Source organism: Sorex fumeus, unplaced genomic scaffold (genome assembly GCF_029834395.1).
Source record: "Sorex fumeus unplaced genomic scaffold, SorFum_2.1 ptg000010l, whole genome shotgun sequence".
In the NCBI taxonomy this organism is placed as follows: Eukaryota; Metazoa; Chordata; class Mammalia; order Eulipotyphla; family Soricidae; genus Sorex; species Sorex fumeus.
Window position 1 is genome coordinate 6,124,373 of NW_026606067.1, and position 26,768 is coordinate 6,151,140.

Sequence of the window (26,768 nt, forward strand, 5' to 3'; positions counted from 1 at the left end):
AATTGACATTCCTGGGATAAAATATACATGTTTGTAATGTATTATTTTTTATATATTGCTTGAATCCATGTGCTGATATTGGTTTAAGAATTTTAAATCTATGTATATGAACCACAGTGATTTATTTTCTTCTACTTTTTTTTTTAATCAAGTTTTTAATGGCTTTATTAAGTCAGTTGGAACTTTCTTGGTTTTGGGGGGAAGAAGTAATGTAAAATTGGCTTTTTTCTTCTTTAAAGTTCTAATAGAATTCAGTAATGCTTCTCTCTTTGTGTGGATATCACAAAAATTTTACATAAGAGAGAGAGAAAGAGAGAGAGAGTGTGCTGATTTCTGTTTTTTTTTTTTTGGTCGTTGTTATTGGTGTTCTCATATTCACAATGGCACTGCCATCAACATGAATTTAAGGCTAATCTTTTTTTTTTTTTTTTTTTTTTTTTTTTGCTCTTAATCTGTCTCTTTACTTACCCGTGAAGGACAAATCATCCCCTCTCTTAGCAGTAGCAAAGAACATTACCCTTACTTTTTACTTTTCTCTTTAAACTAATATACATAAGGTCACTTATAGTCATCTCCAAAATACAAAGCATTATAAATATCATTAGTGTTGGAACAAGGCCTTCTGAATTGGTTTTAGCTATGTAAACTATAAACCAAAGAGAAATTCTCTTTCAAAGTATATATTTTTTAATTTTAATGTCTTTATGTTTAAGCAAAATGTTAAAAAAAATAGTACGGTCAAAGGTGTATTTAATATAGGAAACTTTATTTAGTATCTTTTGTTCTACAGAGGCATTGGAGAAGATATTCTGCTAGAAAGAAGTTTCTGAAATTGAGATATTATTCAACCATTGTGCAATCTAGGATAAGAATGATAATTGCAGTTAATTCTTATAAGCGATATCTGTGGGCTACAGTTACAATTCAGAGGCGTTGGCGTGCTTGTTTAAGAAGAAACCATGATCAACAGAGATATAAAATGCTGAAAGCATCAGCCCTTGTAATTCAGTCTGTGTTCAGAAGATGGAAACAACGCAAACTGCAATTGGAACTGAAAGCTACCACAGTATTGCAGAGAGCTTTTCGAAAATGGAGTGCCAGGAAAAGAGCTCAAGAAAAATCTGCTGTTGTCATACAGTCATGGTATAGAATGCACAAGGAATTGCGAAAATACAATCACATTAGATCTTGTGTTGTTATCATTCAGGCCAGATTTCGATGCCTTCAAGCTCAAAAGTTATATACAAGGAAAAAGGAAGCGATATTGACTATACAGAGGTACTACAGAGCGTATGTAACAGGGAAGGCTGAACGAGCCAGTTATTTGCAGAAAAGGGCTGCCGCCATTCAGCTCCAAATGACCTTCAGGAGAATGAAAGCTCGGGCCTTGCACAGGCAGAGTAGAGCTGCTTGTATTTTACAGGCCTACTGGAGAATGAGGCGAGACAGAGCTCGATTTCTAAACCTTAAGAAAAGTGTCATCAAATTGCAGGCACATGTAAGAATGCACCAGCAATTCCAGAAGTACAAGAAGATGAAGCATGCCGCGCTCATACTCCAGCTTCATTTCAGGGCTTTTGTTTCCGCCAAGAAAGCTCTGGCCTCTTACCAGAAAACTCGTTCTGCTGCCATTGTCCTACAGTCTGCATTTAGAGGGTGGCAAGCCAGAAAAAAGTTTAGATACATCCTCACATGTATTACAAAGATTCAATCATCTTTTCGAGCTCAGAGTTCCAGAAAAAAGTTTCTGAGCCTTAAAAAAACTACCATAAAATTGCAGTCAGTTGTCAAGATGAAACAAACTCGCAAGCACTATTTGCATTTAAGACAGTCAGTGTTGTTGATTCAGCAATGGTATCGTGCCACCAAAGTGGCCCTCCGCCAGAGAGAGGAATACTTGAAGCTGCAGAAATCTTGTGTGAAACTCCAAGCTTTTGTTAGGGGATACCTGGTTCGAAAGCAGTTGAGATTGCAAAGAAAAGCTGCTGTTGCACTACAGGCTTACTTCCGAATGAGAAAGATGCGGCAGCACTACCTGAAGGTTTACAAAGCATCTCTCGTCATTCAGAACTACTACTATGCATACAAAGCACAGGTCAATCAAAGGAAGAACTTCTTACAAGTCAAAAGAGCAGTCACTTGCTTGCAGGCAGCTTATAGGGGGTACAGAGTACGCCAGCTAATCCAACACCAATCTGCCGCAGCTCTCAAAATTCAAACTGCTTTCAGAAGTTATAGTCAAAGGGTGAAGTATCAATCTCTGCGTCAGAGTACCATCAAGATTCAGAGATGGTACAGGGCCCACAAGACTGTTCAGAAGATAAAAACACAGTTTCTAAAGGTAAGGGCTGCTGTGATTTCTCTCCAGTCTGCTTATCGTGGTTGGAGAGTTCGGGAGCAGATCAGAAGGGAACATCAAGCTGCAGTACAGATTCAGTCTGCTTTTAGAATGGCCAAGGCCCAGAAACAGTATAGGTTGTTAAAAACAGCAGCGTTGATCATCCAGCAACGCCTGAGAGCATGGGCTCTTGGAAAGAAGCACCACGCGGAGTATATGGCACTCCGGCACGCAGTCCTTGTGCTTCAGTCCATCTGGAGGGGTAAAAGAGTCAGAAGGCAGATTCAGAAGGAACATGAATGTGCAGTCATCATACAGGCACACTATCGAATGTATGTGCAACAAAAGAAGTGGAAAACCATAAAAAGAGCTGCTCATGTGATTCAAGTGTATTATAGGGCTTACTGCATTGGAAAGAAACAGTGTCATTTGTACTTGAAAACCAGAGCAGCGACAGTAGTTCTACAATCAGCTTACCGCGGTATGAGAGTAAGAAAAGAAATAAAGCAGTGGACCAAGGCGGCAGCCACTATACAGGCTAGGTACCGAGCTCACAGAACCAGAAAGAAATATGCCTCCTTCAGAGCTTCAGCTATTATGATTCAGAGATGGTATAGAAATATTAAAATTGCAGACTGTCAACGTAAAGAATATCTTAATTTGAAGATGACAGCCACTAAACTACAAGCTGTTTATAGAGGTTTTAGAGTAAGGAGACATATTCAACATATGCACCTGGCAGCCACTGTTATTAAGGCCATGTTTAAAATGCACCAGTCTAAAATGAGATACCAGAAACTGAGAACAGCAGCTGTTGTAATTCAAGTAAGATACAGAGCCTATTATCAAGGTAAAAGTCAGCGGGCAAAGTACTTGACAATTCTGAAAGCTATATCTGTTCTTCAGGCAAGTTTCAGAGGAGCAAGAGTTAGACAGACTCTAAGGAAGATGCAGGTAGCAGCCACGCTCATTCAGGCAAACTATAGACGATACAGGCAGCAAACACAGTTTAACAAATTAAAGAAAGCAACAATAACAGTACAACAACAGTACCGGGCAATGAAGGAAAGAAACAGACAATTTCAAAGGTATAACAAATTGAGGCATTCTGTGATATGCATTCAGGCTGCTTATAGGGGCATGAAAGCCAAAAGACGTTTAAGAGTTATGCATTTAGCTGCAGCTCTTATTCAGAGGAGATTTAGGACTCAAATGATGAGAAGAAGATTCCTATCCCTCAGAGAAACTGCTGTCTGGATTCAGAGGAAGTATCGTGCCAATGTCTGTGCAGGGTACCACAGACAACAATTCCTACGCTTGCAAAGGGCAGCCATTACAATCCAAGCATCGTACAGGGGGTGGCTGGTAAGGAAAAAGGTGCAAGAGATGTCCAGAGCTGCCAGGCTCATTCAGACTGCTTTTAGAATGCACACAGCCCGTGTGAGATATCAGGCCTTGCAACATGCCTCCATTGTAATCCAGCAGCGATATCGCGCAAACAGGGCTACAAAATTGCAGAGATATCAGTACCTTCAACTGAGGCATTCCGCTCTGATCCTTCAGGCTGCATTTAGGGGTATGAGGACTAGAAGGCTTTTGAAAACCATGCATTTCTCTGCAACCCTCATTCAGGGCAGGTTTAGATCACTAATGATGAGGAAAAGATTCATTTCCCTCAAGAAAGCGACTATTTTCATTCAAAGGAAATATAGAGCCACCATTTGTGCCAAGCATCACCTGCGCCATTTCTTGGAGTTAAGAAAGGCAGCAATTATAATCCAGTCATCCTTCCGAAGGCTGCAAGTAAGAAAAATGGTGCAGGAGCAGCACAGGGCTGCCCTTCTTATCCAGGCTGCTTTCAGAATGCATAGAACATATGTTACATTTCAGACTTGGAAACACGCCGCCGTTCTGATTCAGCAACATTACAGAGCATATAGAGCTGCAAAACTACAAAGGGAAAATTATATCAGACAACGACGTTCTGCTGTGGTCATCCAGGCTGCTTATAAGGGAATGAGAACAAGGCAGCTGTTGAGAGAAATGCGCAGAGCCGCCATCATAGTTCAAAGCATGTATAGAATGTATAGGCAATATTCTTACTACCAAGATGTTCAGTGGGCTATAAAGGTTATACAGAAAAAATACAGAGCAAATCAATACCAGAAAGCACTTCTACGCAATGCACTTGAGAAAAGAGCCTGCATTCAGGCAGGTTTACCGGTCGGGGCCCTAAGGCAACAGATGCAGAAAGAGCATCATGCAGCCGTTATTGTCCAGAAGTACTTCAGAGCCTATAGAACAAGGAAGCACTATCTCCACTTCAGAGCAGCAGTAGTTTTTGTTCAGAGAAGATATAGAGCCCACACTGCACTGCGAACCCCAGCAGCCATCTGCACGCAGACTCCTAGAGGCTTCCAGAGGGATGTCCAGCACATGCACCAGGCTGCCACTTTGATTCAATCCTTTTACCGAATGCATAGGGCCAAAGCTGATTACCAAGCAAAGAAAACTGCAGTTGTCATCATACAGAAGTATTACAGTTCATATGTTAGGGTACAAAGGGAAAGAGAACAATACCTAGCTGCTCAGAAATCTGTAGAAACTCTTCAGACCACTGATAGAGGCAAGAGCGCTGGACAGGAATGGAAAAGCCTACTTGAAGGAAAGGTGACGGCGACTGTTAACCAAGCTGCCTTCCTCTGCGACAGAGCTAGGGCTCAGGAGGAGGCAGATCAGAGCTCAGTGGCTGGGGCTCATCAATGGGGAAATGGTAACGCCTCCCTGGTGGCTCATTCAGGGGAGGCACAGAATCATTCTCATGGCACAGCTGCAGTGACAACTCCAGAGACTTTTCCAACCAGGGACGTCGCTCTGGAGACCCAGCTGGCGGCTGCCCAATGTGTCCAGCGCTTCCTTCACATGGCCGTGCATCGGCGGCGCTTTGAGCGGCGGAAGAGAGCGGCCATCACTTTGCAGCAGTATTTCAGGATGTGGCGAGCTCGAAAATGGTTCTTACGGTACAGAAAAGCAGCCGTGGTCTTACAGAATCACTTCCGAGCCTTTTTGTCTGCAAAACATCAAAGAAACGTTTATTTGCAACTTAGAAGCAGCGTCATCATTATTCAGGCTTGGACTAAAGGATTTCTCCAGAAGCGGAGGTTTCAGGAAATGAAGGTTAATGCCAGACAAATTCAGGTATGTATGTATTTAATGGTCAAGCTTTCATTCTTTGCCCCGTATTTGCTAGAACTTATTTAACGAGTTAAAGCAGATTATGAGAATCATGCCTTGAGTTTGTATCTTCTAAAGTGAACTATTCTTGAGAGTAGGAAAAGGGCAATGATAATTCAGTGAAGACAACCCAGAACTGGGCTTTTCTGCCCACAGTCACACCAGTGCCTTTCAACACTCCCAGGGGATTTTGAGCGCTTAGGTTGATGAATGGAATTTCTTTATTAGATAGTTCATTTCTTTATATATTTTTAAGGTAACATGCCTATTTGGCATGGCCCAGGCCAAATGATATATCTTTATTCTACTATTATTTGGAGCTACTAGAATAGCTAGACTTACAAACTATATTCAGAGTCTTTGGCTCTTTTGGTTCTCAAAGCATTTTTTATATTTGCTTTATTCTCCAAATGTGTGAGCTTTGTTTCTTTTATTTTTTACCACACCAGCGAAGTTCAAGACTAACTCCTGACTCTGTATTCAGGACGTGAGGCCGTGCTTGGTACCAGAGATCAAACCCAGCTATGTACAAATTCACCTGTGTACAAAACCAGCACATTACCTTCTGTACTACACTCAGCCCTGAAATGTGTGAGCTTTGTACAATGTGCTCTCTCTCTTTTTAAATACGGAGGAACTAAGAAAGGTTAATAATTTGCTGATGTGAGAGAAAGAGAAATGGAGAGATTGGGAATTGATTCTGGGTACTTTTCGCTGTTATTTCTAGTCTAATAGGAATAAGCCAAGTTTTGTAAGTTGGTATGTAAGTTGGTATGCGGCTGGGTTCCTGGTAAGCTTGGAAGCAATGTTTTGCTCAATAGATGCTCAGAGCTAACAGTGTGCCTACTGCTCTTTAGTGAGTAAATCTGAAATGAGCATTTGGTTTGCTGTGATTCTTAAAATTACACATAGCTTCCTTAAAAGCTCTTCATAGTAGCCAGTCTGCTATCTAGAATGTAGCTTGAATTTTTATTAAGTGTAATTTGTCCTGTAATAACATATTCCCTGTACCTATGGTAAGGAAAGATGTAATCCTTTCCTACCTCACAATGAAAATAATTTTTAAAAATGAGAAGAAAAGATCTCTTAGATATTGGTCCTAGTATGAACTTTCAGAAAAACTTCATTATTAGCTATAAACTTACCTAGGTTTAGAAATCATACACATCTCCTCTTATCTATGAAGTATGATGTTTTAAGTTTAAATGTAAAAAAAGTCATTATACCACCTCCCTTTACATTGAAGAAATTTGCAACCTTTGACAGCTCTCCCTTATTTGTTTGTATATTGTTATATTTGAAAAATTATTAAAGTATTTTCATTTATTAATGTCAGTTTTTTTGCAAATTATTTTTGCAAAATTTTCACTACAGAGACATCAAGCTGCTTGTTTGATCCAAGCATGTTTTCGAGGCTATAAAGAAAGGCAAGCGTTTCTCCAGCAGAAGACTGCCGCCATTACCATACAGAGGTACCTGCGAGCCAGGGAGGCTAGGAAGCAGGTAAGGATAAAATACATTAAACTGAAAGACTCTACAGTTATTTTGCAAGCACTGGTGCGTGGCTGGCTAGTAAGAAAAAGAGTAAGTACTTTTTACTTATTGTTTCTATGAAAGTATTCTGACATGAAATTGTGTTAAGAAAATTAGGATATGGATGGTGATTTCAGAATTAATATGACAGTTAACTCAATTTATTGGGCAGAGCCACTAGTTCTGCAATCCTTTTCCCACAAATATTTACCACCAAAAATTCAAATTCAACTTGCTCTTTGTAATAAGCAGAAAGGACTGAAAGAAATTGGGTGGGGGGCATATCTGAAGGGGGTTACTTGTCACTCAAGTAGCCTTTTTTATCCATTAAGGGACTCTGAGGTGCTACAGCTACCCCTGATGTGGTCAGTGCACGCCAGAGAGACTCCGTTGGGAGTTCATGATGTTGGGGGCATCTGTTGGTATTTACCAGTGCTTCAGGTCAATGGAAGAGAAACGATAAAACAAGTTAAAAGAAAACTTTTGCATTGGTGTTCATTAACTATAAATTCAAAGTCTTAATGTATTACTGAAAACCCATGTCTTGTACTGGCTGGTGCAAATCTGTCTAATACTGGGGAAATTATTCAAGTAATTTCGTTATCACTCTCAAAAACTTCTGCTTGAAATGCTGTATAGCTTTGGGAGGGGCTTTAATTTTCATATATTTTCCTCATTATAATTAGTACATAGCAAAACCTTGTTAGTATTGGATAATCTGGTGATAGTTGAGTTAGTTTTTCTTTCTGTACCCTCAATTAAAATTTTTATTACTGGAAATATTGTATAAAAAAAGGGTTATAATCATAAGATAGTTACAATGTAACTTTTAATATTTTCATTAAAATTATCTAAATTTAAAATTAATGTATCATTGCTAATTTGCTTTCTCCTCTAGATTTTAGAACAACAAGCCAAAATTAAGCTACTTCGTTTCACAGCCGCTGCATTTTATCACTTGTCTGCTTTTAAAATTCAAAGAGCATTTAAACTTCATCTTGCTGTAAAGAATGCTAAGAAGCAGATCGATTCAGTCATCTATATCCAGGTTAGCTTCTCTTTACAGTACAATCATGTGATGTTTTTCTTTTATACATATTTTTATATTCAACATACATATTTTCATATTAAATTTTTTTAAGTAAAATATTTTATGCAGAGGACATATATTATTTAGTCTTTTGCTCTATAGCTTTTCGGGGATTTGATGGGTTATAAATAGGTTGATGTTTTATGAAAGACTGCAGAATTAAGTTGTAAACTTTTCTCTGGAATAGTTTACACACTAGCAATATCTAGGTGTGCTTATTTCTCTATACCCTGTTCAATACATGGCATTGGAAAGCTTTCTGATTTTTGGGTGAAAAGTAATTTTTATTTTTCTGTTTTAGATTTCCTAAATTGCTAGAAATATTAAAATATTTTGCATGTTCCTTATTTATATGATCTGTATATTATATGATCTGTATAGGAAATGCATTGTTTGTTTTTATGTACATATCGTCAAATGTTTAATATAGAAGTATTGATTGAAGAGACAGGTGCATTGTGGTATAGTTTATATAAATTGTAAAATGAAGGCAGTGCTCAGGGTTAAATACAATCACTGATCTGGAAGAATTTTTTTTTTGATTATCAAGATATAATGTCACTGGGAGGATTGGAAGTTAACTTCAATATGATGTTTGTCTATTTCATTTCTGATCTGTGTGTAAGTATATTTAAAAAACCTGAAATTAGAAATATTTTCACGTAAACAGAAATGGTTTCGAGCAAGATTACAGCAAAAGAGGCTTATTGAGAAATACCGTAACATCATAAAAATTGAGCAGGAAGCTCGAGAACGTCTGAGACAGCAAAATCAGGCAGCATCAGTAATACAGAGAAATGTCCGCCGTTTTCTCCTCCAGAAAAAACAGGAAAAGGTCAATAATGGAATCAAGAAAATTCAGGTAACTGGGAATGACTGATACCTTATCTTATGTAAAAGAATGTTTTGTGTGTATGTTTATTCATATTTATATTTCTCATTAGGAAAATTTATTTATTTACTTATTTACTTATGATTTTTGGGTCGCACGTGGCAATGTACAGGGGTCACTCCTGGCTCACGTACTCAGGAATTACTCCTGGCGGTGCTCGGGGGACCATATGGGATGCTGGGAATCGAATGCAGGTTGGTCACATGCAAGGCAAAGGCCCTACCCACTGTGCTATTGGAAAATTTTAGAACTGAGTTGAAAAAACATCTAAGTGAATTGAAGATGCAGAGTTTCTGATCACATTATATAAATATTTTGAGAATACACCCTTTCTGGAAATAGATACAAAATCTCAAATATTAATGGGTTGTAGCCTTAAAAATTATTGCATTTATCCCTTTAAGGCATTATGGAGAGGATATGCAGTACGAAAGAAGAATGATTGTAAAAAAATTAAGGCTATACGACTAAGTCTCCAGGTTGTTAATAGAGAGATCCGAGAGGAAAATAAGCTCTACAAAAGATCCGCACTTGCACTTCATTATCTTTTGACATATAAGCACATATCTGCTGTGATTGAGGCATTAAAACACCTGGGTGAGTTCATGATGACAGTCTCTTATGTGAGGAGAGATGTAGTTTAACTTAGAGCATACAACAAATATAGTGCACACTAACTGACGCCTCATTTTGCTGCTGTGCATTTACCTGTTGTGACTTGTTTTTCCCCTTTCAGAGGTAGTTACCAGATTGTCTCCCCTATGTTGTGAGAACATGGCCCAAAGTGGAGCAATTTCTAAAATCTTCGTTTTGATCCGAAGCTGTAATCGCAGTGTTCCTTGTATGGAAGTTATCAGATACGCTGTTCAGGTCTTGCTCAACGTCGCGAAGGTAGTTGTCTGTTTTGATAATGGTTATAATATTTGATCCAGCAAATTAAGTTTTTCATCACTGATTACTAGCACTTTTTTTGTTTCTGAGAATCTTACATAGGTCAATAGAGGAGTCTTGTCTAACACATTTGTGAGTAGGAATGGTAATAATTTTTACAATTTTTTTCTCTTTTAATTATAATGGTGGCAGCTAACATATTGAGTACAGGATATATGCTAACATCTTTGATGTGACATTTAATTAAACCCTTAATATGATCTTTCAAAGTAACTTATTCCTATTTTATAGAGAGATAATAAGTATTTTTTTTTAGAAATTATGTCCTTGCCTAAAAACTGATTGTGATAAATATTGTAAAACTGAATTTGGATCCATTTCTGTCTACCTTTATAATTTATTTTTTATTCACTGCATTTGGCTGATATAGTCATAATTATATCTGTGAAGCATGATGGAGATTAAGCTATTACTTAATCATCCTGTAATTCTCGAGATAACTCAGATTTGTTTTTTGGCTTTAGCATTGTAATGGATATCTGTATCAAACTATAATGTATTCAATTCAGAAGTATTTCATAGTAGTGTATCTTTCTACCCACTGCTTCAGGCTTAACTTAGAGTACTTTAATTTTACTCAATATGGGGTTTTGTTTTTGTTTTTGAGAGGGAGTCCTTAAGAAGAAACTTTAATACCAGACTTCTAGGTTTGAATCCCAGCTTTGTAGCTTATAGGTTTCTTAGCTCTATGTTTCATATTCTTAAAAATGGAGATTGCAATAATCATACCTCCTCATGACATTATTGTGAGTTTGTTTTTCCCTCTGAGAAGCGTCCCACCAGTGTTCAGGGGTCCTGGGACCCCCTCCTGATGATACTTGCCAGGCATGGGTTCATGGGTGCAGAGCTGCTTCACCCCTGCAGCGCCAGGGGGCACCAGACTCCCCTGCAGTACTTGGGGATATACTGTGAGGTTTGAGTGATTCAACAAAGTCAATAACACTTAATACAAAATTGTCTGATATGGTGTTAAGCATTAATTGTTTAGTTAATATTTTAATGTAAATATCATTATTATTCATATCATGCAAATTTCAATATGACTCTAATAATACAATTATATGATTAAGGCATAAACATAGATTCCATACAAATTAGGATCAATTAAAATATTTATTTTTGCAGCAATCTTTCTTTTAGAAAGAATGTAATAGGGCAACTAAATCCAACCTTTTCGTTATCATGCTATCACCCCGTGATTAGCCATTACAGATAAGTCACTACTTTGTTGGAGACATCTCACTAAAATGGTCTTATCATTAAGTTTGTTTTTGTCTCAGCATATTCATTTTCTTAGCTTTTCATTGTGTGTGTGTGTGTGTGTGTGTGTGTGTGTGTGTGTGTGTAATTTCACAGTTAGGTTGAATAAAAAGAAAGTTACATAGTAGATCCACAGACAGGATGGATCCAGAAATGATAGTAATAAACACCATTTTGTGAAGTCCTCTGTCTTTGCTCTGAATGGTGCTGAATGTTGTCCCTAAACTCTGTTGGTTGGGTTGTTCCTCAGAATTGTCTGTATGTCTTTTAACTTTTCATTTTATTGTGTTCTCTTTGAGTATGAGAAAACGACGTCAACTATTTATGCTGCAGAGAACTGTATTGACACGCTCCTAGATCTTTTGCAAATGTACAGAGAAAAGCCTGGGGACCGAGCTTCAGACAAGGGTGGGAGCATCTTCACAAAAACCTGCTGTTTGTTAGCTGTGTTGCTGAAGACAACAAACCGAGCTTCCGTATGTCTTAATAAGTCTACTTTTCTTCAGTTGTTTTTAGTTTATTTGGAGGCCATAACCAGTGATGCTCAGGGGTTACTCATGGCTCTGCTCCAAGAGGATTACTCCAGGCATACTGGGGGCAACCATATGGGATGCCAGGGATCAGGATCGAACCCAGGTCAGCCACATGCAAGACAAATGCCCTACCCACTGTACAATCTCTCCGGCCTCTTGACTTTTTTTTCTAAAATAGGTTCTTAGATCTTAGGCTTAGGCTTCTTTCAATAATGATTCCAACTAATATGCAGTTGTATATGTGTCCAGGGCTGCCTTTTGTGCAGAGAGTGTGACTTGCCAATTAGTATTGAGGAAACTGAACACTAAAATTAGAATTCTTCCAGCTCTGTGAATACCTGTTTCTTAATCACTTGAGGACGTAACAGATTGTCTTAGCTAAGTCAAAGACCAGGAGTATATGGCTCCTTGTCATCATTTCCCAGCTCTTCTGTGAAGAGACCCTGGAATGATATGTTCAGTGTCATAGGATAGTGTCCCCCAAACAGTGGGGACTATAGATGGAGCTTAAACAAGGAGCTAGTTCTAGTTCAAGTGTCATCATCCATCACTGCTGATTACTGAAGAATTACTGAAGAATATATGTGGAAGGGTGTGTGTGCCCAAAAAGGGCGGGTGGGCAGGTGGAGAGTGGGGAGAGAAAGAGAAAGTGCTGCCATAGAGTACAGGCTAGGAGGGGTGGTGATAGGAGACAGTGTTGGTGGGAAATATACACTGGTGGAGAGATGGGTGTTGGAGCATTGTATGACAGCCCTAACCATGAACAGCTCTATAACTGAGTGTCTCACAGTGATTCAGTTAAAAAACAATTATAGGTTAAATTTATTTTTAACACCTTGAGACTTTCAGTCTTCTGCCCTCTACAAGTTTAACATGAAGTTCATCTCTCTATTCTTTCTTGTCCAATCCAGACATTTATCACAGAATTCTCCCACATCTTATATAGAATCCGTTCACTATTATATGTCTTAGATGTTGATTTGTTTTCAAAGGCATAAAATATATTTTTTCTCTTGACTTGGATCATTTGACTATGATTTTTTCCATAGGGTCAAGTCTTATTTTTAACTCTTGAAAATCAGCAAACTAATCAGCAAACACAAAAGACATTTGTGTGCTAACTAAAACTCATTTTGTGTAGTAACATACCAATTATAATAGAAGTTCTCATATATATGCCAGAGGAAAATATTTTGTTAAATAAGAGAATTAATTTTTAGCAGTACAATTAAACTGTAAATATTCTATAAACCACTTTTTTTAATATATGTAATTTAAAAATGCACATACTGATTTTTTCTTAATTATTTTAATTATTTAATTATTATGGTTTTTATGTGTATTAAATTAAATACATACATAGTTCTATTGTTTAGAAAAGTGCTCAAAAGGAAAATCACAAGAAATTCCATTTTCAAGAACATTATACTGCTATTATGATAATAAAGCTTATAAAGGTTTACTGATTTATGTCAAATATGACAATTTGTTTAGTATCCAGGTAGGTTGGAAAATGTAAAAGTAGAGCAAAAGCTAATAAAATGAATATTAAAGATATTTGACTTTCATAGTGTGTTGCAATCTTGAATTGATTGTAATTCATTGCAAAATGAGTTTGATTGGAGGGCAATATTTTGCTTTTATTTTTAACTTTTATTTTAACTTTTATTTTTAACATAGCATAGATATGAAAAATAAGAAATCATCCAGGTTAAATAACCACAAAATTATTCACCATATAATCATATTTTCATTTTAAAAAGTAATTTCATGTTTGGGAATAAAGATTGTGACATCAAGATCTGATCTTCTGAAACAGTGTAAGGCACATAGAACTCAAATAAAAATACTTGAGTCTCCACTAACATACATATAAGCCTTCTGTATTTTATTGTATTGGTCTTTGGCTGACACATGAGGATGCTCAGATTATTCCAGAGTGTTTGAATCACTCTGATCAGCTCAGCGAACTAATATTTATATTTTCTTTTTAAAAAATTTTATTTAGAGCATTACAAAGCTGTTCATGATAGAATTTCAGTCATACAGTATTCCAACACCCATCCCTCCACCAGTGTGTATTTCCCAGCACCAGTATTCCCAGGTTCCTTCCCATCATCCCCTACCCCCCAACCCTTGCCTGTCTCTTTGGCAGGCACTTTTCTTCTCTATCTCTCTTCCTTCTCCTCTCCTCTCTCCTCTCTCCCCTCTCCTCTCTCCTCTCCTCTCCTCTCCCCTCTCCCCTCTCCCCTCTCCCCTCTCCCCTCTCCCCTCTCCCCTCTCCTCTCTCCTCTCTCCCCTCCCCTCCCCTCCCCTCCCCTCCCCTCCCCTCCCCTCTTTTCTCTTTCTCTCTCTCTCTCTCTCTCTCTCTCTCTCTCTCTCTCTCTCTCTCTCTCTCCCCCCCCCCCTCTGCATTTTGGGCATTGTGATTTGCAATATTGATACTGAAAGGTTATCCAGAATATCCCTTACCTACTTTTAACCCTCAGATCTTGTCCAGTGTTATCATTCCCGGCTATTATTGTCATACCAGTCTCTTCTCTATCTTACCTGCCCTGAACCCCAACAACATTTGTGGTTAGTTCCAACCATTGACTATTCCTCTTAACCCCTGTTTATCCTGGCCATAGATATTATTCTTCTACTATATATATTTTTATATCCCACAAATGAGTGCAGTTATTCTATATCTGTCCTTTTCCTTCTGATTCATTTCACTCAGCATGATACTCTTCATATGTCCACCATTTATAGGCAAATTTATGGCTTAATTTTTTGTGACAGCTGCATAGTATTCCATTGTGTAGGAGTGTCATAGTTTCTTTATCCATTCGTCTGTTCTTGGGCACTCGGGTTGTTTCCAGATTCTAGCTAAGGTGAATAGTACTGCAGTGAACATAGGAGTGCAGATGGTGTTTCTGCTGTGTGTGTTTGGGCCCCCAGGGTATATTCCCAGACTGGTGTTGCTGGCTCAAATGGGAGCTCAACTTCTAGTTTTTTGAGGAATGTCCATATTGTTTTCCAAATAGGCTGGACCACTCAGCATTCCCAACAGTGAAGGAGGGTCTCTTTCTCCCTACATCCACACTGACACCAGTTGCTTTTGTTCTTTTGGATGTGTGCCAGTCTCTGTGGTCTGAGATGATGTCTCATTGTTTTGATCTGCATCTCTCTGATTATTAGTGATGAAGAACATTTTTTTATTTGCCTTTTGTTCGTTTGAATTTCCTTTGAGAAAGTTTCTGTTCATTTCATCACCCCATTTTCTGATGCGATTGGGTGTTTTTTTCATGTAGAGTTCAATCAGTGCCTGTGTATCCTTGATATTAAATACCCCTTATCAGAAGGATATTGGGTGAATATCCTTTCACATTTCATAGACTGTCTTTGTATTCTGGTCACTGTTTCTTTTTTTGAGATGAAGAAACTTCTTAGTTTAATGTAGTCCCAGTTGTTTATCTTTGCTTCACTTGCTTGGTCAGTCAGTGGTGCTTCATCCTTGAAGATAACCTTTAGGTTCAATATCATGGAGAGTTCTGCCTGCATTTTCCTCCAATGTACCTTATGGATTCAGGTCTGATACTGAGGTCTTTAGTCCATTTTGATCTGTTTTTTGTGCTTGGTGTTAGAGAGACGTCCAATTCTTTTTTTTTGCATGTAGTTGTCCAGTTTTTCCAGCACCACTTGTTGAAGAGGCTTTCCTTTCTCCACTTCACATCTCTTGCTCCTTTATCAAAGATTAAGTGATTGTATACTTAAGAACCTGTGTCAGAATATTCAACTCTGCTCCATTGGACTGCAGGTCTGTTTCTATTCCAGTACCATGTCTTTTAATTACTACTCTGCTTTGTAGTACAGTTTGAAGTTGGGGAAGGTGATGCCACCCATCTTTATTTTTTTTCCCAAGGATTGCTTAAGCTGTTAGTGGGGGTTTATTACTCCATATGAACTTCAGGAGTGTTCTTTCTATTTCTTTGGAAAGTGAGTCCAGTCATACTGTCTGTCCCTCTCTCTCTGACTCATTTCACTCAGCATGATACTCTCCATGTCCATTCATTTATAAGCAAATTTCATGATTTGCATTTATAAGAAAATTTCAAGCAGATTTTTTTTGGTAGCTGTGTAATATTACAGCCACTATTGTATAGATATACTATAGTTTTTCTTCATCCAGTCATCTTTTCTTGTGCACTTGGGTTTTTTCCAGATTCTGGCTGTTGTAAATAATGCTACAATGACCATGGAAGTTGAATTTTTTGATGCATGCCAGTCTCCATGGTGTGAGATGATATCTCATTGTGTTTTGTTTGCATGTCACTGATGATTAGCAATGTAGAGCACTTTTTTCATGTGTCTTTTGGCCATTTGTATTTCTTCTTTGAGGAAGTTTCTGTTCATTTCTTCTCTCCATTTTTTGATGGGGTTGGAAGTTTTTTCTTGTAGAGTCCTACCAGTGCCTTCTATATCTTGGATATTAACCCCTTATCAGATGGGTTTGCTCAAGCGGGCCCAGTAACGTCTCCATTGGAGACTTTGTTGTTACTGTGTCTGGCATATCGAATACTCTCGGTAGCTTGCCGGGCTCTCCGAGAGGGGCGGAGGAATCGAACTCGGGTCAGCCATGTTGGCCGCGTGTAAGGCGAACGCCCTACCCGCTGTGCTATCGCTCCAGCCCATCAAATGGGTTTTAGGTAAATAATTTTTCTCATTCCGTGGACCGTCTTTGTATCTCGGTCACCATTTCTTTTGAGGTGCAGAAGCTTCTTAGTTAATATAGTCCCATTTATTAATCTTTGCTTCCAATTGTTTGGTCAGTGGTTTGTGATTCTTAATGGCTCTTAAATTTACGGTATGGTGTTTATTGTGATTAATTTTACTAACAAAATAGAGGTACAAAACTTGATTCTTTTTAGTGTTAGTTAAATGTGATTTTTTTTTTTTCCAGGACGTTCGAAGTAGGGGCAAAGTTGTCGACCGTATTTACAGTGTCTATAAGCTCACAGCTCGTAAGCATAAAATGAATATGGAAAGGATACTTGTCAAACAAAAGAATTGTTCTTTAAATATCACCTTAATTCCAGAAACACCTGTAAGAACCAGAGTAGTTTCAAGGTAAGCTGTGAATCTGCTCTATAGTTTCTTTCACCATTCATTCATTCATTCCTTTAGCAAATATTTAAGACTACTAAAAGTAAGCTCTTGTGCTGAACTAGGGGAGTACTAACATGCAGTCAAGAATAGATTCTTTGGTAAATCTAAACTAATTCTCTGTAAACAGTGAAATAGTAACTCTATTGAATATTATTAAACAATTAATTTTATTTTAAAAAGTATTAAAACTAATGATTTTTATTATAATTTTGGCCATGACATATTTTCTTTGTACACAAGCTATGATGGGAGCTGCCAAAATTTCCTCTTGGTTAAAATATCAACTTCCTTCTCATATGTAATCACCTTAATCATTTGAAATTCTTCCTAGAGATGTTCTTTCTAATAACTTGTATTTGTTACTGCAGCTGCTATGGCAGATTGTCACAAATTTAATTAGGTTTAACAACATTTTTTTTTATTCTTCTTGAAACCAGAAGTTCTGAATCAGTCAGTAGGTGCTCCTTTTGCCCGAGACTCCAGGGAAGTAGCCCCTAACTCGTCCCTTTCTAGCTACTGGGTGTCCATTGTTCAGCTGCTATAGTCTTCTGTCACCTCTTGGGTTTCCTCTTCAGCTCCACCCCCACCCCCACCCCCACATCCCGCCCGTGTGTGTGTGTGTGTGTGTGTGTGTGTGTAAGTTTTTAAAATCGAGTCACTGTGAATTACAAAGTTAAAAAGTTATTCATGATTGTATTTCAGGCATACAGTGTTCCAACACTAATCCCTTCACCAATGTCCTCTTCCCTCCACCAGTGTCCCCAGTTTCCCTCCTGTCGCCTAGCCTGCCTCTATAGCAGGTACTTTTTTCATTCTTGCCTTTTAGGTACTGTGGTTTAATACCCTGTTTCTAATAGGTCATCATGCAGGCCATTGTACCTCTTTTCAGCACCTAGTCCTGATGCAGAATGAATGAGTACTTCCCGCTTTCATTGTCCTGCGGTTCCTTCCCGTTCTCCCCTTTCTCATCCCACCTTCCCATATGCCCCTCAGCCCCCACCACCAGCAAGCTTCCAAGTAAGAACTCTCCAGTTCTCCTATTCTTTGGGCTTGAGTCCCTTACTGTGTTTTTTTGTTTTTGTTTTTGTTTTTATCCCACAGATCTTTTTCTGTGTCTCAGAACTCACTTGCTGTTGAGTTTACAGTCAATCCAGATAATATAGAGTAATTTTCTCTTGAGATCTTTGAGTTAAGGACATCTGCCAGGAACCTTTTTGTAAATAAGTAACATTTACAAATTCTGAGATAAACCTTTAGGAGGCTCCGGGGAACAATCACACAGCCTACACAGTCCTATAGATATGCTAGCAGACTTATAGATATATTATTGCCTTAAGTAGTTTAAAACACATAAAACAGACTCATATAACTGTCAAGAGCAGGTAGCTGCATCCTGGGAACCTTCAATGTGCTGAACTTGTTTTTATTATACAGTATTGGCCTGTGTATGTTCAGGAGACTTGGCAATGAATACATAAATAAAGCAATAAAGATTGTGAATATTCTAGATACAAAATAATCAAGGCCTGCTGAAATAGGGTAACTGGGTAATCTCTGGGATGTACTTATGGGACGAGTTGAGGAGAGGATGTGTGTGTGTGTGTGTGTGTGTGTGTGTGTGTGTGTGTGTGTTAAGGGGAGGAAGCATTAAATTATCGATCTGGTTTTGGAAAGCTGGGAGGCCTGTGACATAAATAACAGGAAAATACAAATAAGTCAGTCCAAAATTAGGAATTCACCCCCCCCCCCCCCGCCCCGGACAGAATAATTAGTGTAGAGATAAAAGTGGGGGAACCATACACCTAAAGCCATGGAAATGAATGCAGTTACGTTGAAGGAAGAAAAGAAAGTGCTACACCGAATCCCAGGGTGACCTTAGTTTTCCTAGAAATCAAATAGATGAAGAGCCAATCACCAGCTCTGAGAGGAAGCACCAGCCAGAAAGGAAATGGTTCCAAAAAGAATCATGTCACTGGGTGTGCTGCTGAGAAGGCAGGTCACAATGAAAGATGCGCATTGGATTTGGCAAGATGGAGTTTATTACAAGGATTGATTTATAGACAAATGGAATACAATTGAGGAAAATTCATGACTTTATGATATTACTGTTGAGAACGGTAATGGGTAAACTTTATCCTTGAAGTTTGCTAGAGAAATAATTTGCTGTGATGCCAAACATGGGTAAAAGAAAATCAGATATTGCATTATTCTTAAATACACTCAGTGTAGACCTCATGGTTGCTGGAAAAATACTCTGGCTAATAAGTACAGAAGGAATGTGAAATGTATTTACTCATGGAGATCAACTCTAGATTATGACTGACAGAAGCTTTAGATGAATTGATGTGATATTCATTCTGAAAAAGTTAGATCATCAAATATTCTTTCTCCTAACACACAAAATTATCTTTTTTTTTTTTTTTGGCTTTTTGGGCCCCACCTGGCGATGCACAGGGGTTACTCCTGGCTCCGCACTCAGGAGTTACTCCTGGCGGTGCTCAGGGGACCATATGGGATGCTGGGAATCGAACCCGGGTTAGCTGCATGCAAGGCAAACGCCCTACCCGCTGTGCTATTGCTCCAGCCCCACAAAATTATCTTTTTAAGGATTCTTGTCACTAAAAACAACCCTGAAACAACTTGAACTTTTTTGTCCTATTACAAGTGTGACCTACAGACTGGTGTCAGTTATAAACCATGTCACTGCTCTGTGTTGAATACATTTCCTCTGTCAAGCAATTTAGAAACTTCTGTATTTAAAGTAAAAGTAAAGGCCCTCCCGTTGATCGTCGATTTGCTCGAGCGGGCCCAGTAACGTCTCCATTGGAGACTTTGTTGTTACTGTGTCTGGCATATCGAATACTCTCGGTAGCTTGCCGGGCTCTCCGAGAGGGGCAGAGGAATCGAACTCGGGTCGGCCATGTTGGCTGCGTGCAAGGCAGACGCCCTACCCGCTGTGCTATTTAACCTTATTACATTGTTTTCAACAATTTGTTGAGGTCTAATTTAATGTACCATAAATTTCACCTTTAAGTATAAAATATAGTGATTTCCTTCTGACAAATATTGGCCCTCTAATGTAGATTTATAGTAATATTCTTTCATCTGATGACATGAATTCAGAATATAATGTAGTGATTATGGTACAAGTTATTCATGTTCATTTATAGTTTGAAATTTATAGCAGGACTTCAGGTATAACTTTGCACTTTTTTAAAAAGTTACATTTTATATTTTAATTATTAGCATTTTCCTGATTGTACATTATTAATCAATTTTGATGGTTCAGGTTAGCTTTATTGTTTAATGTCTTCTTTAAATCCGCCTGTCCTCACACCCTCCCTCTCATTTTTATGACTTACTAATCCTCTATGATGTATGCGTCTTTGGTGCTGGGAATTTGCTATTTCTTGACATGGATTACATAGCATTTACATTTATAATCACTCAAGTATATGGCAGTTGTAAGTTGGTTTTATGCATGCTTATTTCTCAGTAACAAGTATAATCTGCCTCCTAATTTATTAATGGTCTGGAGCGAAGCACAGTGGGTAAGGCGTTTGCCTTGCAAGTGGCCAATATGGCCGACCCGAGTTCAATTCCTTCACCCCTCTCGGAGAGCCCGGCAAGCTACCGAGAGTATCTCGCCTGCACGGCAAAGCCTGGCAAGCTACCCGTGATGTATTCGATATGCCAACACAGTAACAACAAGTTTCACGATGGAGATGTTACTGGGCCTGCTCGAGCAAATCAATGAATAACGGGAGGACCGTGATCGTGAATTTATTAATGGAAAGGCTAATCATGTAAGCATCAAAGGAGCCAGGATTACAATTCAGGGAGATGGAGAAAAATGGTCTTGTAGTAATAGCAGAAGTAGGAAGACTGCCTTCAGTTAGAGAACTTTGAAAAGGAAATATTTCATTTAGGAGGAGCCTACTATTTGTTTTAGGTGAAGGCAACTCTTTGAAGGGAAAGACTTTATTAATCCAGACTTTCATTCCTTTCAGACTTAAACCATACTGGGTTTTGAGAAGAGATAAAGTGGAAGAAATTACAAATCCTCTGCAAGCTATTCAAATGGTGATGGATACACTTGGCATTCCATATCAATAGATGTAAACATTTCTAGTCTGTAAAGGAAAAGGAAACTTTAATCATGAATATGTAAAGTTACTTTCTTTGTACAACATTTAAAATCTGTTTTTATATTAAACTTGTAAATATGTACCAGATAAATTGTTTATGTTCGTTTATTTGCTTTATGTATGTAATGTCAGTAGCTTTTAAATAATTGTAACTGTCATTCCTGTCTATTATCTTTAAATATATTGTTTTGAAATTAACCTCTTCTTTTTTCCTCTATCTCTCCCCTTCCTTAATTATTGTGGGGGTAACTGAGCGGTGTGATGAGGCTGCATTCTCATCAGGCTCTGGAACTCCCACAGCTCTCAGTTGTGTTATCTGCCTGGGCATAATCATATACTTAAGGAGAAAGAATTGGTTGTTACTCCAGCTTTGTAGAGAAATGGAGGTATTTAAAAACAAAAAGCAAATAGAGAAAATTTCAGATTATGCCAACTCACTCAGAGTATAAAGAGAATAAATGAACTTCACAAAGGCCAGTGGGTTGCACTTGCATTTATTTCTTCAACTGAATAGAGCCGTCCAGACAGGCCATCAAACAACTCCAGGGAAAATCTGAAAACAGCCCACCTGATACAAGCGTAGGAGAAAAACTCATCAAATGCCACAGACCCAAAGTTTGATTAAACGTTGCTCTTGATTTTGTCAACACAAAGTACTGGTTTTATCGTAACTATGAAAGGCTTCTAGTTTCTGATATGCTGACACTTATTTGAAATGTGTTTTTTAAATTTTTTAATAATTGCAAAAATTGAAACTATGTTGTTAGCTCTTCGGTCTACTTATTACTATGTAACTGGTGGACACATCATGCTCAGTGACCAAACATGCCTCTTTTTTTTTTTTTTATATTTGTCCATTTGCAACACCATTTTTTTTTTTTTTTTTTTTTTTTTTTTTAGTGAAACACCATGAGGTACAGTTGTAGATTTACAATTTTTTGTGCTTGGGTTTGATTATACAATGGTCAGATACCCATCCCTCCACCAGTGCCCATTTTCCACCACCATGGATAATATCCTCCCCACCCCCATCCCCCCATCCCCCCCCCGCCTCTGTGGCAGGGCAATCCCCTGTGTTCTCTCTCTCCTTTTGGGTGTTGTAGTCTGCAAAAGAGGCATTGAGTGGCAATCATGTTCAGTCCATGGTCTACTTTCAACATGCATCTCCCCTCCCTCCTGGGAGGGTCCTCCAAACACCCTTTATTTGGTGTTCCCTTCTCTATCTGAGCTGCCCTTTCCTCTAGAATGCCCAACTGGCCACTAAGCTATGGAGTAATCCTCCTGGTGCTGATCTCAGCTATTCTTGGGTATTAATCTCATATTTTGTTACTTTATATCCCCCAGATGAATGCAGTCTTTCTATGTCTATCCCTCTCTTTCTGACTCATTTCGCTTAGCATGATACTTTCCATGTTGTACCACTTGTATGTAAATTTCATGACTTCATCTTTTCTAACAGCTACATAGTACTCCATTGTGTAGATGTACCAAAGTTTCTTTAACCAGTCATCTGTTCTTGGGCATTCAGGTTTCTTCCAGTTTCTGGCTATTGTAAAGAGTGCTGCAATGAACAAACAAGTGCAGATGTCACTTCAACTATACATTTTTGCCTCTCTGGGATATATTCCCAGGAGTGGTATTGCTGGGTCAAATGGGAGCTCAATTTCTAATTTTTTGAGAATCGTCCATACTGTTTTCCAGAAGGGCTGAACCAGTGGACATTCCCACCAACAGTGAAGGAGTGTCCCTTTCTCGCCACATCCGCTCCAGCATCGGTTGCTTTTGTTCTTTTGAATGTGGGCCAGTCTCTGAGGTGTGAGATGGTATCTCATTGTGGTTTTGATCTGCATCTCCCTGATGATTAATGATGTAGAGCATTTTCTCATGTGCTTTTTTGCCATTCGGATTTCTTCTTTGAGAAAGTTTCTGTTCATTTCATTGCCCCATTTTTGGATGGGGTTGGATGTTTTCTTCTTGTGGAGTTTAACCAGTATTTTGTATATCCTGGATATCAACCCCTTGTCAGATGTGTATTCGGCGAATATCCTTTCCCATTCTGTAGACTGTCTTTGTATTTTGGTCACTGTTTCTTTGGAGGTGCAGAAGCTTCTTAGTTTAAGATAGTCCCATTTATCTATCTCTGTTTTCACTTGCTCGGCCAGTGGCGTGTCATCTTTGAAAATACCATTAGCCTCAATGTCATGGAGGGTTTTGCCAACTTTGTCTTCAATGTACCTTATGGTTTCTGGTCTGATGTTGAGGTCTTTAATCCATTTTGATCTAACATGCCTCTTTTTTGATCACTTACAATTTGAATTTCAATAAACTAAGCTGCAGTATTTTCTTGTAGAGAACTGAACAATAAAAAGGATGGACATATGGATTTACATAATACCACGGATGAATCCCCAAAGCATAATGCTGAGAGAAAGAAGTCTTAGCCCAACCCCAAAAATCTACTTTTATTTTTCCATTAATATGCACCCTGAGCAAGAAAATGATATGGGGAGTAGGGAAAGAGGGATCACAACAGTACTTCCCTGTAAGAGGAGTGCAGGTGGGGATGGAGCAAAGGGAACTTTCAGGTAAGGGAAGGATTTGAGGGACTTAGAATAACCATCACTTAAGACCCATGAGTGTGCCCTTAAAAGTTGTCTCTTTGTAAACAGACTCTTTGTAGAAAACATCCTATCAAAATAATCTAAAAAATATTAAGCTCCAGGTAGTGACACTTTTGCTCACATATTAAGGTAAGGTAAGGTAAGGTAAAGGCCCTCCCGTTGATCGTCGATTTGCTCGAGCGGGCCCAGTAACGTCTCCATTGGAGACTTTGTTGTTACTGTGTCTGGCATATCGAATACTCTCGGTAGCTTGCCGGGCTCTCCGAGAGGGGCGGAGGAATCAAACTGGGGTCGGCCATGTTGGCCGCGTGTAAGACGAACGCCCTACCCGCTCACATATTGAAAGGCGCAAACACAGGATGTATTTAGAAGAGACACCCACTATAAAGCATGACTGGACAGATGAATAGGCATATATGGCAGAACCGAGGTGGAGATTATATTTGGAAATTTTCAAAGTAAAAAAATCCTTGAAATTGAACACAAGACTAATATACCTCAACTGGAATGTCACCCAAATCTTGAAAAGTAGAATGATGGATAATTTGTGGCATATCCACAGGATGTGCACTCCAGAGCTATTGATGTCAGCTTAAGATATGGGGCCTAAGCAACTCTACAGTGGGTAGCATGCTTGTCTTACATATAGCCAATTTGTATTCAATTCCCAGTATCCCGTATGGTTTCCTGAGCCCCACCAGGAATAATTACTGAGCATTGCTAGGTGTGGCCTCCAAACAAAATAAGAACAAATATCCCAAGGGAAAGGTGAAAAGTCAGATTTTTTTAAATACTGTATGAACACATTTCTATAAATGTACAAGGTGAGACAAATTTGCCTTGCGCTGTTAGAAATCAAAACTTATTGTCCCAGGGGATTGTAGTGTGAGTTGGAAGGGGAGTTTTGGAGTGCTCATCTGTTTTATGTTTTTTTTTTTCAATGTTAGTGTCACGATGGTCTCTGAGAATCCATTGATCTGTACACGTACATATTTTCAGGATGACATTCCACAAAATGAAACCATGAAACTGATATGATCTCTCCCCCGTAATAGTATTATTTTGGGCTTTAAGTTAAACTTGGGGACAGTGATAGGAACATGGGAGGCCCTGGTTGTGATTCCAGTTACTGCACAGCCCCCAAGCACCACCTGCAGTGTTTCTGGTGGCCCCAAGAATCACTGGGTGTAGGTCCCCCATAACAACCATGAGGGGGGAAAAAACTCTTAATAGGTCAACTTTAAGAAGGCAGTGATTTTAGTTTTGATTTTGTGTGTGTGAGTCAGTGTTTTTTTTTTTTTTTTTCCCCTGTGGGTCAGTGTTTGAGTGTAAGTGACTGAGGATGTGACTCACTGCTCAGTCCTGCTGTCTGGAGATTACCCTTTCCCTTCTGCATGGACTGAATCCATGGACCTGACCACCTGAACATCCGCTGCTGACGTTGACCCCATTAGCCTCCATGCTAGACATGCACCCTAATCGTTATACTAATTCCTGGCCTAAAGATTTTTTTGTTTTTTATTTTTTTTAAATGTAGGAGTACTGCTATTTATAAAGCCATTGATTAAGCTGATTGAATTTGGCATGAACTCTACTTAAAAAAATTTTTTTAATTGAATATGCGTGAGATAGACCCTTACAAAGCTGTTCATAATTGGGTTTCAGTCATACAGTGTTCCAGCACCTATCCCTCCACCAGTTTACATCTCCCACCAACAATGTCCCCTGTCTCCCTACCACCATCCACTAACACCCCACCCCCTCCCATCCACAACCTCCCTCTATGGGCGGCACTTTTCTTCTTGCTCTCTCTCTCCTTTTCCTTTTGCGCATTATGGTTTGCAATCACTGTCACTGTCCTCCCATTGTTCATCGATTTGCTCGAGTGGGCCCAGTACAGATGCTAAAAGGTCATGGTATTTGTTCAGGGCATTCAGTATTTTTATTGGGAGGGTAAGGCTGGAGTAGCTTTTCAATTGGGTGACTGCTTTGGAATGTGAATGTGACAGCTGTGACTTCTGTAAGTACAGGGAGGTGGGGGAAGGTAGCGCATCCTGACCCTGAGAAAGTCTGGAGATTTCAGTCACAAAACCTGCATACCTGAATTTTCAGCAGATTATATCTTAGTGAGGTCTGTCAGAGTCAGGCCGGGGGTATGGCAGCGATTTGGGGTTGTTGGAAGCAAGTGGCAAGGCAGTGATTTTAGTCTCTCCCTCCTCCAGGACTGTACACTCAAAACCAGAACATGATCTGAAACTCTTGAACATCCAAAACATTTTTCACAAGTGAGTGATGAGACAATAAGATGTGATAATGATAGGATATGCACTATGTTTATCATCCTCTGGTGCAGAATACAACTCTCAAAGCAATAGACTTAACAACCACTATTTCTACTACTACTACTACTACTACTACCACTACTACTACTTCTACTACCACCACTACTACCACTACTACAAATATTCTGTCATTGCTTGAGACAAGTTCATTTCTCTGTAAGCAGTGCAATCTATACAACACAAAATGGACTTTTAAATTTTATTGAATATATTTTAAAAAGATAAATCAATAGGTTATAGGTATATTCAATATAATTTGACAATTGTATATGCTTTTGCCCATCTTCATCTCCTTTGCCTCCAGAGACCACCATATTCTCAAGATGTTTTGTTGCTTATTTTTCTTTCTAGTGTGCAGCTTGATATTCAGATATCTAACTATATTACACCATGATCACTATGGAAAATCAAGTTTCCATTATTTAATTTCTCCACTTTTCCTGCCTGTCTTCTACTTCTGATCTGTAAATCATCACTCCGTTCTTTTGTTTTTGACAACACCGTATTTTAACATTAGTTACTCATTATCTCATATTCCTGTTAATTTTTTTTCAAATTTGATCAATGGTGGTTAAAAAATCAATACCACAGTGAACTTTACTCTGTGGAGTTACATTTGGAAATGAAAGCTCTGAATGCAGCTTGCTTTTCCTGCAGTCTGAGTTCATTATTATT

The 26,768-nt window shown here is 38.7% G+C and overlaps 1 protein-coding gene across 1 annotated transcript in view; it reads left to right on the forward strand.

Moving 5' to 3' along the window:
* ASPM (assembly factor for spindle microtubules) overlaps positions 1-21,109 on the forward strand; it is a 44,303-nt gene extending 23,194 nt beyond the window's left edge. The window contains exons 18-26 of the mRNA XM_056110729.1: positions 791-5,536; positions 6,947-7,156; positions 8,004-8,153; positions 8,866-9,057; positions 9,492-9,684; positions 9,824-9,978; positions 11,598-11,774; positions 16,777-16,943; positions 20,993-21,109. Of these exons, the coding sequence (XP_055966704.1) occupies positions 791-5,536; positions 6,947-7,156; positions 8,004-8,153; positions 8,866-9,057; positions 9,492-9,684; positions 9,824-9,978; positions 11,598-11,774; positions 16,777-16,943; positions 20,993-21,098 (6,096 nt within the window). The 3' untranslated portion in view covers positions 21,099-21,109. The remainder of the gene's footprint in view (positions 1-790; positions 5,537-6,946; positions 7,157-8,003; positions 8,154-8,865; positions 9,058-9,491; positions 9,685-9,823; positions 9,979-11,597; positions 11,775-16,776; positions 16,944-20,992) is intronic.
* Positions 21,110-26,768: the final 5,659 nt, after the last annotated feature.